Here is a 14,072-nt window from a genome sequence, read left to right on the forward strand (position 1 = left end):
GGACCAGGAGAGGGCAGAACTTGGCCTGTCACAAGCACCAGAAGTGAATGGCAAGCCCCGAGGCTCGGCCCCAGGCGCAGGAGGAGCTGGATGCTGTTAGCACTTTGCCAGGGAGAAAAGTACATACAACCACCCCTTTCTCCACCTGATTTGCAGCAAGAAACGTGTGTGGTATATTAATACCAGGTGGTATTTGCTATACAGCTCTATTTGCTCCCTGTATAGAACAAATGCACTCTGGTTTGGGAAGAGCATATGGAATAACTGGTGTTCTTTGTCTGCCTTCACATTTATCCTCAGAAAGGCATGATGTAGCATATAAGGAGGATAACTGACTTGTTCTAGCAGCTTCGCAGCTGGGATAAAAACTCAGGATGGGTTTGTGCCCTCCAGGTCTAAGGGCCAGTCCATCTGGCAGGCAGCACGGTGCCTCACAGATATCTCTGAAGCACACAGATACAGGCACAGTGCATGCATAACATGCTGTCAGAGTTCAATAAAATAAATTGAAAGGAGCAAAAGTAATTTTCAAAGCACAATTCACAGGAAGCACAGGATGATTTACAGAAGCTAGAGGCTCCAAGCTGACAGGAAAATAGCTCCTCACAAATTATTTATCTTTCAGGTCAGTCACTTGAGAGAAATATAGAATGGTCAAGAATCGCTACCGAGGTGTGATTTGTATGCAGAAGGGCTACTGCTCATTGCAACACCTCTCTTGCAAAATATGAACTATGAATATGTATATGTTCTCTAGAATAACAAAGTTGCTTGTTTCTATACTTTGTATAGATTTGCAGCTCTTCAAAGATAAAACAATATTTTACCATTGAAAGGACTAAAAACTCTGAAGAATGAGTGTTTCTTTTCTATCTGATTAGCAAATCAGCTATAATTCAAATGTATTTGCCCCTGTTCCACAGATAAGATATGAAAAAAAGAACACGAGGTAATAGCTTCTTTCTGACGGCATTACTCTGTCAGGGGTCTTAAAATATACCACACTTGGAAGTCAGCATAAACAAAAGTTTCCACACCACAGATAAAGAAGCAGAAGGTAACTTTGTTCCCATGAAAAAAACCCACGGGGTAAAACTAGTCTGCCCCCAGACAGCCACCAGATGCAAATGCACAAATTCTGTCTTAGCAAACTGTGCCTTAGGAATGGAAGGGTGGCTTCTTCTAGTCATTGTTGTCTTGGGCAAACGTCAGTAAAAATCCACAGTAATAGATAGTGGTTCAGGAAAGACATTCTGGGTTTTTAAGAGGCATTTGGCATTTATATAACTCAAATAGAGCATGACTCTACTAACCTGCATATTCACCATCCAGCTGTTCCTAACAGTAAGACTTAATTTAAGAAGTGTTTAAAGGCTTAAAGTTTGGCCCATTTCTCCTGTTCTTATTCTCCCGACTTTTTTGGTGAACTAAAACGTAACCTCACAATAAAATTTACATTTTAGCAACATTAACAGCTTGATTTACAATAATTTGTCTACCTCCTGTCAACACTAATTGTGCAGGATGTGGGAAATAGATTCAACCTCTGTGACTGTAACAAGAAGCAGTAATAGTAATCAAATACAAAATTAAGAGTAACATACCAGATGTGCTCTGCCCACCTACCCAAGACAGTAAGACCAGTGGTAGCTTTTCTGCTTTCTCAGTTCCTTCTGTTGTGTTTGTCTTTAGTGGCTGATCTAAGGTCTGGAGATGTCGGTATTGGCCAGGGAAGCTAAGGACTCGCTGAGACACCAGGTGCCTTCACGCAGAGGGCTATCAGGAGTCTGGCTTTCCCAGGGGACATCCTTGCTCTGCCTGGAAACTTTGTCTATGTGAAATATGAGCATCTTGGACWTATTCCAAGATCTCCCAACATTAAGAGATCATCAGAGTGTAGCCCTTCAGAGCTTATCAACCTCTAACATAACAGTACTGACTGAATCTAGCACAGCCCTACGCAGCAGTGTCTGTAGACAGCTACAGCAATTCACCTCTATAATGTGCAGTCTTGGGTACCCCTATAGCAGGCCTCTTTGAAACAAATCGGATCAGGCCTACTCATATCACCAAGGTATCTGTGACAGATCCTTACTCTTGCTACAACTTAGAGCTCAGATTTGCAGTCAAATCCATTCAGGAACAGGCTGTGGTTCATATGGGTTGGACTGCAGGACTGCATCTTCACTCCTGAGCTGTATTTGCCTCACTTTTGAAAGATTATCATGATCCTCACTTCTGACAAAACACAAAATAATGCATATTTGTTTCCAGGTTCTATCTGTGTTCCACTACGCTCTTCACCCCAAAACAAGAATTAGTTTTAGAGCTAACCAGAGTACAGGTTTTCACTGCAGGTCATTCTAAACTAAGCCAAACAGGGACTTGAACCTGTTCTCCACTTCCTAATCTACTTCCTTAAGCACTAAATTAGAGAACAGTAGTCAGTCTTCCTCCTTTGCCTTACTCTGAAAGCTTGAACAGATGAATGACTTCACCAAAAATGTCATATAGTTCTCTTTTCTAAGCTAACTGCTGCCACAGTAACCTGCCTTGTTAATTAAGTCTGTTTTTTTCTTTTCAGATTAACAGCTGTAATATCTTCTTTAGGCATTATTTATAGCACATTATATACTCAGGTTCTTTCAAATTTATAGACAACACTGCACTTTCAAATGAAGGAAAACAAAAGGAACAGCTGCAATCTTCACTTGATAACATTTATTAAATATTTTTTGAAATAAGCGAGAATTTTAAGAAGCCGATAAGCAATCAAATACAGCCACAAAAAGAAAAACCCATACTGATCGTAAATAAGAAGCACTATGAGAAATACACAATATTTAATGAAACTAGACTGTACATTAACAACCTTTGGGAAACAAACAACTCAAACCATATGCTTAGTTTACTCACAATATAAAAAACTTTAGCCTTTAAAGAAAAATATAGATTCGGTCCAATTGTAGGATCCAATCCCATGTCCACTGAAGTCAATGGAAGTTTTCTCATCGATTTCAATGTTTAGCGGATCGTGCCCTTACTTTGCCTCAAGAGGCACTTCAATTATTATACAAGGCCCAACTTGAATACTATTACAAAAATGTCAAACATCAACTTAGAAGTATGTTTCAGCAACTTTCAGGAAACAATGCAGAAATAAGTTATCTATCCATGCATGGAATAAGGCAAAAGCTAATTCATTCAGATTAGGAATAATAAATTTTACTAGTTTCTTTTTCACAACACAAACATTTTAGACCTTTTTAATTAATGGATATATTATGTATCATATTATGCTTCACATTTTTCCTACCTCTACTGAGAAAGCTGGCACTGACATGTCATAAAGAACTCTTCATTAATTACTGTTTTCTGTTCTGTAACAACCACAAGAAACTCATCTGGGTTTAGTAATAGTGTCTACCAAGAAAAAAGCACACACTATCATAAGCTTATAGTTTATAGAGCTCAAGGTACATTAAAATGTAATCCATGAAGTTCACGAATTCTGTTTTAAAATATTCTTCCAAACTAAAAGCTGCAGAAAATTGGTTCTTAAATATTCTACAGAAAATTCTGAAGCATCTAACATTTTAAATTGCTTATGCTTTCTTCTTAAAAATATTTAAATTAGGTTAGTAGCCCATCCTTTTGAAAAATAATCCAAAAAAGATACACTAGATTACAAATCTTTTGTTTTAATCAGTGTAACCAAAGGTTTGTCATCCGGGCTGTAATCTTCATAAGCAATGGGGGTTGCATCATACATTGCAGGTCGGGACTTCTTGCCAAACCTGGAAACAAAAGAAAGCTTTTGGTGACAAAGAGAAGTATGAACAAGTTAACTGCAATAACCCACTGAATTACAGTATGCTGTTGGAAAGAAACCCAGAGAACCTAAGTAAATTCTAAATTACATTGCAACATGCCAGATGTACAGAAGTTTACACACCTGAACTGGAATGTTCAAAATATATGGATATCAGATGAAAATCCTTCCAGTAAGGAAGAAGATTCCATAACAAAATCTACAGGAATTCTGCCACTCAATTCAGCAGTATCAGAACCCCTGAAGACTGTGGAAGTCAAGAGTGAAATTGATAGTTTCAAGGAGGCCAGTGTTTTATTTTAGAGCCTGCTGTGACAACCAACATGAGGTCACCTCAGATCACGTATATCTATGAAGAATAAACAAACAACAGACAGGCACACCATATTTGCATTTGGAAATGCAACTGTGGTGGGTGAATTGAGTTCTAACCTGCAGACAAAGCATAGAAAAATTAACTTGAAGTCTTCTCACTTGACATCCACTCGAGAAGCAAGTTGAAGCTATTGCCATGCTGCACCCAATTTGCAACACTGAGAATATTAATGGCAGTTAGGATACTGCAATGCCTCATAAAGATACTAATCTAGCAAAGTTACAAGACGGGACAGAGCCAGGTTAGCAGTGTCCTTCTCTCGGGCGATCGCCTCTGGGGAGAACCAGGCTGTATCTGCCTGTGAAGGCTCTGCTGTGGCTCTGCTGCTGTGGCCCCAGCACTAGCACATGCAGAACTAGGAGAGGCGCCATTGCACTGCATAGACAATCTATCACCTTTCAGATCATTTATTAAGATAAAAAAAACAGTGCTAAAAATGCATCTTGAAAGTGGAAAGATGGCTTAAGTGTTCTGACTACAATTATAGGAGCTTTAAATAACAAAATAGGATCATAGGAAAATGAAGTCAAAAAGGATCAAGTCTGCTTTCCTTATGAACCTGATGCAGAGAAAATATTAGCATAAAAATAAAAAGACTTATTTCTTCAGCAATCCACACAAAGGATTCTTTTTAACCCCTTCTTATGTACCATATTAACTCTACGTAAATTTAAGTTGTTCACACTGGAATCTGAGATTCAGAAAATTCAGATTTTAAGGATAATATTTAGACAAAAGTAAAATCAATATCATTTTGTTCCAAAATTTTTATGTAATTTCCTGACTACTCCAATTTAATTTTTGGCTGTTTTCAGTGATCTAGAATTGCTGATAAAACTAAAATGGCTGGAAGCATTATAATCCAAATGGTGAAAATCTCATTTGTCAAAGTACTTCAACAGTCAGTAAGCCCATCCTGGATACACTTCCTTGCATGACTATTTGCTTTCTTCTTTAGTTTACAAAAATAAATACGGACAGACTATGTTCACTCATCTGCTTCATCACGGATGAATGCGTTTTTCTGTAAACAAGATAAAATTCCAAGAATAAAATGAAAGAACCAAGATGGCATCTTACTAAATCAGTGATGAATTCCTGAAACACTCACTTCCTCCATCATTCTCAAGGGTGCAAGGAAATAGAGTTTTTTTAACAGATGCAAATGATGATGAAAACTTCCCGTGATTTAAGTCAAATTTTGCCCTTTTTGACAGGTACAGAGAGCACATGTTTTGCTACACATGGTGAAATAGCACAGAATCCATCCTCTTGCATAGGTCAGGGTTGCCATGTGCCTCTAATTAGAAAACGCTGAGAAAAAGACCACAGCACATATGCTAGCTGTTTGTGGCCTGGCTGAGCCATCCAGCTGGTAGCCCACACTGCTTTGATCAGGGAGCTGAGGATCCAGCCCTGCTCCTAATGCTTGGCAGAGCTCACAGAGAACGCAGAGGTCTGAAAACAGAATTGTTAAATGAGGAGTCCTTGTCCAATGCACATGTAGCTAGCAGGGGCTGCACATGGATCTCATGCTATTTGACATTTTAATTGATGATATAAAAGAAAACATAAAACACTTACCAGTCCAACCTGCAAGAGAGACAGATTAAAGGAGTGATAAATAGTGAAGAGTTGCAGGTCCCTGCCACAGAGCGTACTGGATCAATGAATAGATTGCTTACAACAAAAGCAAATACAAACAAATGAAAAAGATTTCTTCCAGTGTGACCAAATACAGATATTCATCGAGGAACAAAGAGTGTAGATCAGATGGGGAAATCTCTATCCTGGGGAGTAGCGAGTTTGGAAAAGACTGAAGGGCCATGATGAGTAATCAGTTTAACAACAGCTTTTAGCACCGTACTGTGACAGAGGAAAAATTACAAGCTTGGATTTGGGTAAGAGAGCCTATCAGTAGGACTAGGGAGGTTCTACGGCCTCTACGCTTAGCGCTGATGTAACCATTAGCAAAGTATGATATTGTTTCAACGTGTACTTCAGAGATATTTACAAGTCGCAGAAGGATCATCAAAAAGTCAGGGAAATGATATGAGAATTAGAAAATGTACTTTGTAATGAAACACTGAATGAGATCAACCTGTTTAACTTGACAAAGGGAGCCTGAGGAATCCATGACAATTTTGAGGACAGTATATATTCAGCACACGAATTGTTGATACAGGCAGCTGTGTGTGTGTGTATGTACACATGCATGTGAGAGACCGCCAGTTCCACTTCAGCTGTGGAACTGGGCTGTGTCTCAGCTTCCTTAGATGGAAATTTCCAAGGACGGCTAACCACAGAGTCATCAACCTCACCAATCCCATTCAAGTAGAAGAGCTTTGAGAAAATTGCATGGCTGAACCCTAAGGAAATGGTATTCCCCAACGTCCATAGGATAGACTGGAGCCTGGAGTTTCCCCAGAAACAGAAAAAAGGAACCACATGTCGCTACTCTTTTCCAAACCAGCAACTCTGATAAGGGGACCTGGAAATAAAGGAATTCTAAACATGAGAAGAGAGAGGGATCAGAAGAAAAAAAACGCATACCCAGAGGAGGAAGGGATTATTCTTTCCTCCACAGGAGAAGAATAACGAGGGGAATACTTTTCTCTCCATTATTCAGAGGAAAAGTCACGCACAGGAGTAGGTATCGTGTACTCCTTAATACAATTAAACTGTAATCCCTAGAGTTCCCACAAAGCTGTGACTGGCAGCGAAGTCAAATGCCAGAGTATTTGTGCATGCGATCATACTTCCACAAAGAGGTAGCTGATTAAAACTCATCACTAAAACCTATGCCAGGAAAAGATAAGAAAAGAATATTTGCTAAGGCTAATCAGATTCAGGAAGCTTAGGACGCTACAGTCTAACACGGTAGATTCAAACACAGGAACGTGGAGAAAGTGCAGTGGAGAGAACCTTACCAGGGCTGGGACAAGATGACTTACTCAGAGTCCAATGAATCAGACCCCTCAGCCTACACAGAGACTGAACAAGATTCAGCATCTGAAAGCTAAAATTAAACAAAATACACAAGAAATAGTGCATAAAGTCTAATGATAATGATACCTAAACATAGGAGAAATTTACAGTAATACTGTCTCTGTAACTGGATATTTTATAAATTTAGTATGGTCACTTTCCTAAATGATATGATCTATGTTCAAGAACAGTTACTGCTTCCAATTAAATGAAGGCTTATAGCTGCATTAGTAAGTGGTCAACTATTTCATTACAAAGTTCTCTTTTAGCCTTAAAAATCTATGAGCTTTAACATAAAAGGAGTATTTCTTTACTCTCTGCATAATGAATGCTAAAGAGAGGTGTGCTTCACGTTTTTAGAAAACTATCTAGTTCTGACGTGCTAACCCTTAGAACATTCACTAAGCAGACATTTATTAATAATGATGATCCTCGAGCACATGCTTTGTCTCTTGCAGCAAGTACCCTGATTAATAAAGATCAAATTATAAAAAAATATTTGGGGAAAAAACCCTGCTGAGAACTTGACTTGAAAGAGGAAATAAAAACTGAACAAGTAATCTTAAAATAATTTACTAAATATGCAACAGGCACCCACACTCTCTGGGCACCTAATGATGTTAACAGAAATTTTAACATTAAAAGAAAATAAACTACTCACTTTTCTTTAGGCCTACATTTTCCAAAATGACTAAAAAGTTTGGTATCTACCTGGGAATGGGAGTGATTTTCAGAAAATGCAGAAAAACTATTCTTTGAAATTCAGGTTTCTTAAATATCAGTTTTGAAAATTGAGACCTTAGTTTTCTTGATATGTACATTTATGGATGTCTGCAAAAAAAGCTACAAAAGCTGTGCTCCTTTTTCTTGACTGAAATGACCAAAGCACTGTTTTATATTTTCCTGAGATAGAAATAAAGACAACAAACTTCACACTAAAGCTCTGTGAATTACCTGACTTAGCAGCTCTGTCTTGGATTTTGATAAGGCATCCATTCCCTGCAAACTTAGCTTTCATCTCCTTCTTCAGAGGGAAGTATTATTTGAAATGAAAACATTTATTTTCATTTGCATTAAGTAGAAAGGCCTTTCCCAAGATATGGAAACCCTTTATTTATGGGTTCCAACGTTGTCTTTTTTAACTGCATAATATGGATCTGAAAAATCATCACAAATATATCCCAATCTAAAGATTTCTTAGGAGGTTATTTAACCTCAAAGCAAACTTTTTTTTCTGAAGTTTTGTCTTTAGTAATAAATGGCAACACATTCAGAGTAATCCAGAGAGTAGTGAGAAAGACCTGAACCATCCCAGCTTCCAAAATCTGAAAGGTCTTATAGAGAAAATCTTTTACTATTTCCATTATCTGTCTGTGAAACCGCAAAAGCAAGGGAAAATTCAGATCAAAAAGATCTTGTCCTGCTAGTACACTGTTTTGTGGTGCCCTTGGATAGAGAAGTGCCAAATTTGCTTTGAGAAATAAATAGGAAAACCACGGTGTTTCACACTGCTCTTCAGGAGACCATTTCCAGTTCTGGGGGAAGTGCAAAGTACCACTTAGTGACTAGTAACTGAACATGAAGGATGTACTGTATTCCTGACTGCTGTAGCAATAAGAGGAGACGTGTTTGATTTGAAAGAGTAACAATATCATTTTGCACCTTGCTGTCTACCCTTGGAGATGTGCAATACAGAACAGTGGACATTCACAAGGCCAAATAATGAGACTATAAAGCTTTTTATGGGCCATAAACTAACTTCCTCCTCTCCCAATATATCACTGAAGGAACAAGGAGTTCTTGAGATGTGTACGGTGTGGAGATGCTGAGCTCCTAGGGGAAGAGATGCTAGGCTGAGTGGCAAAGGAGACTTCACAGGAAGCATTAATGCTGATTTTATTTAGACTGCGTTAAATAAATTACAAAATTTTCTTTTTAAAACATTTACTGACTAACACATTTTGATCACGAACAAATGTTTCATTGTAAATCTAGCTGGAACAGTTTAAAGAGCTACTGCCCACTGCTTAGATGTGATTAACTGACCTGGTGGGAATCCTCATCCATTTCAATGCAAACTCAAATAACTTGGACAACTTCAGTGGTGGTACAAATTACCCAACTTAATTTGCACTGAAACTGAACTGGAGCATTCAGACAATCACTTCCCAGTAATCTCCAACCAATATGCAGTTACTTCTCCATCTCAGTGCACATGAAAGTGTTTTCCTCCATTCTTTTAAAAGCATTTTAGTAGTAATGTATATGACCACTCTTGCTGGAATTCAAAATTACCTTGACAAATTGAAGAAACAGGAAAAGGAAACAACAAAAATGAAGGTTCTACCCTATTAAAGAAGATGTCAAATACAGAAGAAGCAATACTGGCTAGGAAGCACTAGGGCACAAAGGATCTTTGGGTGAGGAAAAGGTCTAACAGATCACAAAATTAAATCGTCAGTCAATAGCTACTGCAAAAAAAAAAAAAAAAAAAGCATATGAACAGGAATGCCAGATAAGATATAGGAGATAATTACTCAGTTCATTTTGTACAGGTAAGGCCTCATCTGGAGAATTATTTCCAGTTTTGTGGACCACCCCTCAAAAAAACATAGACAAAATAGAACATGTCCCAGGGAGACGATAAAGAAGTTGACATAACATGATCCAGGAGGAGACACAAAGAACCGGGTTACTGTAGTCTAGAGAAGATTTAAAAAAAAGAGAGGGAGACCCGATATATGTGATTACTAGTAATGGAATGGTGATCAATTATTCTCCACGACAACTTGAAGAATGGTAAGAAAGAATCAGTCTCATTTTTAGCAAAGAAAATCTAGGTTGTATATCAGGAAAGCACTTTCTAAATCTATTCAGCTACTCTGGAGGCTTTTAAAGACAATTGTCAGCAAGGAACTGGATATAATTAATGCTACATCAGCACAATGGGTTGCACTTGAGCTCTTGAATCCTTTCCAGCCCTGCTCTTGTATTATTCTCTGACACCCAATGCCCTGGCTTGCAAGTGCTCCATTGAATTTGAACGTTAAAAGATTACTATCTCTAGGAAAGAATGATCCCCATTTGAAGGCAAACAGGGGCACAGAAAAAGCGATTTGAAAAGAATCTCGCTGAATAGTCTGGTAAATTAATCAAATTCAACAAGTGCCTTTGCTATCAATCAAATTACTCATGTATACTAGTTAAAGAATATTTACATCTCAAACATAAGATCTTTCAGGCTGAGAACTGCACCTGTTCCTCTTCACCAGTCACCCCAAATAAATTCAGAATAATTCCCACTGTATTTGAGGAGCTGTGCTGAATTACCACACTTCAGCTGAGAGCAGAATGAGGCTCAAAAAGCATAAGGAGCAATGCTGATGATCCTGTCTTTCCACAGAGAAGCAGTCGATTCTGTCAACAGCAGTTAGATGCACTACACATGGACTGAAATTAGATATCATAACAGACATTTCAGTTAAATTACCATTCCCACGACAAACCTGGCATGTCGGATAGAAGCAATCGCACTACTGAATTCACTGTCAATGCTTCTACAGTTGTAAAATTCTTCATAGGCTGGCCTGGAAGAGCCTTGATACTCGATGCGGCTGATGCGACATATTCCCACAATCAGGATGATCAGCATCAGCACAAAGGCAACACAGAGAGCCCCGATTATGATGTAGAGGGAGTGACGAGGCATATTCGTTAGACTCTCTGCCATATGCCCAGACTTCCACTGCAGATCTGCCAATAAGAAACAAAAGGTTATCACTAATTAGTACTTTATATCCTTCCTGCTGAATAGAATTATTTTGTGGCATTCACTTTCAATATTTCTGCAGAGACTTTTGAAGCTCAGGATATGCAACTTCAACCTCTTCAGGCCCTGATACAGATACGTTGCCATGCCTAATGTGCAGCAAATTTGAATAGCGCTATTCTGATCCTTCACCAATCTCTTTCATAGCTTTTTAAGGTGAGATGGGAACACTTACCTAGTTTGATCTCCTATATAACCCAAATCATAGCATGTCATCTAGTTACTCTTGCATTATGTTTCACTAAATGATATGCTCTATAAAGACAGACAGTTTTTATGTAAAAACTTCTAGTAAAGGAGAATCCACCAATTCTCTGTGCAGTTCGTTCCAATAGTTGGTAAACCCTTCTATTAAAATGTGTGATTTAATATTTATTAAACATATTTGCTTTTTAATTTGAAACACAGTTTTTGTTATGCCTACCTCCACCAGACTGCAGAGACTTTCATCCCTAGACACACTGTTCTCCCAGAAGTGCGCAAGTGCTCCTATTCTTGCCTGAACATTTTTTCAAAAAGAGTGAGTCAAGACAAAGAGACCACTCTCTTTCTGCAACAGCTTTTCTCAATTCTTGAACCATTTTGTAGGTCTCTCCTGCACCCACACTGTTTTCAACATCCCTTAAAAAAAAAAAAAATCAAAATACAGTGTTCTAATATCAGTCTTCCAAGCATTCAGCACTTCCAAGGACATGGGTAAAAGAGGTTACACATCCTTGCTCCTACTCACTGCTCCCTTCACTATAAGTTTAAGGGCCCTATTAACTCATTTCTGTCACCCCTCCTCACTGGGAGTTCACGCCAAAGGCCTTATTCACTACCACTCTGGAATTTTGCCTGGGCCACTGTTTATTGGATACAGATCCCCAAAAGGCTTGTTTCTAACTAACTTACACTGTATCTGGCTGTGTTAAAGCACACTTGGCTTGAATCAGCTGAGGATAACAAATGATTCAGATCACTGCATTAGTGGTCTGTACTCATGCATTGTTTACCAACAGATGATCTGACTGCTGTCTGCAAATGTATTAACTGTCTTTATTTCTTGACCATGTTACAATGCTTCTTGTTCAACAGCCTTCAAAACACTTGGACTAAAAGTGTTAAACATAAAGTGCTATCACTGTCTGAACTTGCTAAATTTAAATAACAAAAAAAATTTTTTTTTAATTTTATATAGACAATTAAGGAGAGATTAGGCTTAAAAAATCTCCCAGTACATATCAATGTTCTCACTAATTTACAAGCATATATTCTTTGACAATCTGCAAAAACCTAAAGCCAAACTATAAAACATTCAGTTAGTGTATTGGATAGCAAAAGCTAGTAAGATCAAGTTGATTACAGGCAACTCTAGCATCAAGCCTTATACGTTTTCTACATTAGCAAGGACCCCGTTATTTTGAGCTTTATCATTTCAATTTTCATCTGTCTGTGATGTATTGATAAAGTACGGGTCACTTGAAAAAAAAGAGTATCTCTCCAAGAGAGATCCAGAGGTAGACAATATAGCCCTAGTAGTTCCTTCATATAATGAATACATAACACTTTTCTCAAGAAACCTGTGACATTTTGCACTAACATATTCCCACTTCACTCCTTCACAAGGACCATATATACAGGTTTCACTCTTTGAATGGTGTGCAATCATACTTGAAAGGTTTCAGTTTTAGAACACGTTTGGACATAAGGATCCTTCCATTTAAAATTCTTGTACTCAAGAAAAACTCTGCCTCTTTTACTCTTCTTCTAAGGTGCATGGTGCCCTGGAGAACACAGAAAGGCAGATGCACAACCCCACGGAGAACCAGTACTTCAAGGACAAGGGCATCTCACAAGGTGCTACAGTACCAAGCCCACTGGAGCCTTCCATCAAGCAAAATTCCTCTGAGACTTCTCAAAGGGGACCTTAATGCAAAGCTGATCTGGAAGAGGCTTTTTGCATTTTAGGTATTCCAAATCTTCTTTAAAAATATTGCTAATGCCCAAAACTAATGGGAGAGTCTATCAATTGTCTGTGTCCTCAGCTCTGGTTTTCTCTAACATGGCTCAGATATTTCCAGTTACCCCCTACTTCCTCTACTGTTCATTTTTGGCAATTTTTTAAGACTACAGTCTCATAAATTGTTTCAAACCAGGAATGGACTTGATGAAACACTCTTGACTACAGAAATTTGACACTCTGAGAAAGCTATTTGTAGCAGGTGACTGTTTCTTTTTCAGACAGACTTCCGCTTTTCACTGTCTTAGAAGCTTCCTCTTCTTAATGACAAACACAGTCTGGGAACAGGGCTGTCACACTTATGCTCTGGGGATTTTCTTAGAAGCCACCTCTCAGGGATTTTGATGATGGCAGGTAACCAATTTGAGCACTGCAGCTAAAACCACAAGTTTAGTGGCATCTGTGGATAGAGTCTCCATCTATGGCAGAAATACAGGGTATAGGTAGAAAAAGAATATCTTTTTAGAGGAATGTTGGGAAAATACAGGGGATACACAAGGGCAGAACTTGAGGAAATGGTTGCTCTTTGTTCGCAATAGTAAAAGGCTGTCCTGGAGCACCTCTGAGCTTGTGCTCGCTCTTAGTCTGTAAATGTGAGTTGAGAACAGGACTGCTTGTTTGTGATTTCTTCTTCAGAGATCAATAAAGTTTTGATCAGCCTGAATCATTCAGCGATTTAACGTTTCTGAAGCACAGTTGCTGCAGTTTGCTCAGTCTGCCTCTGAGGGAGCGAATACAGCTGTGCTGGGTTCGGTTTGGGAGGGGACTCTCTTTTTGTTCCGCAGCACATTTGCCACACACAGTGGTTTCTGTCAGGTTGTCAGACCAGGCCAAATTCAGATCTAAGGTAATGAGATATATGGCAAGACAGTTCTGTTTTAGGCTCCGTGTCTTACGTCGCTGGTTGATAAGGATATGAAGAATTTCCTCCATTCTTCCTTCCCAGATAAAAATACAAAGATTAACAGCTTATACTCCAAAGATTAGAAAGAATATACAACAGCTCAAATTTACAGTGCTCTCAGTTGTCATAGTAATGCTAATA

General features: G+C 38.5%; 1 protein-coding gene across 1 annotated transcript in view; it reads right to left on the bottom strand.

Moving 5' to 3' along the window:
* Window positions 1–3,685: 3,685 nt before the first annotated feature.
* Window positions 3,686–14,072, bottom strand: part of DNER (delta/notch like EGF repeat containing) — a 100,948-nt gene continuing 90,561 nt past the window's right edge. The window contains exons 14-15 of the mRNA XM_026087025.1: window positions 10,703–10,949; window positions 3,686–3,797 (exon numbers count right to left, since the gene is read on the bottom strand). Coding sequence (XP_025942810.1) covers window positions 3,686–3,797; window positions 10,703–10,949 — 359 coding nt within the window. The remainder of the gene's footprint in view (window positions 3,798–10,702; window positions 10,950–14,072) is intronic.

The sequence above is a fragment of the Apteryx rowi genome, unplaced genomic scaffold, assembly GCF_003343035.1.
Source record: "Apteryx rowi isolate R43461 unplaced genomic scaffold, aptRow1 scaffold_70, whole genome shotgun sequence".
Taxonomy (NCBI): Eukaryota; Metazoa; Chordata; class Aves; order Apterygiformes; family Apterygidae; genus Apteryx; species Apteryx rowi.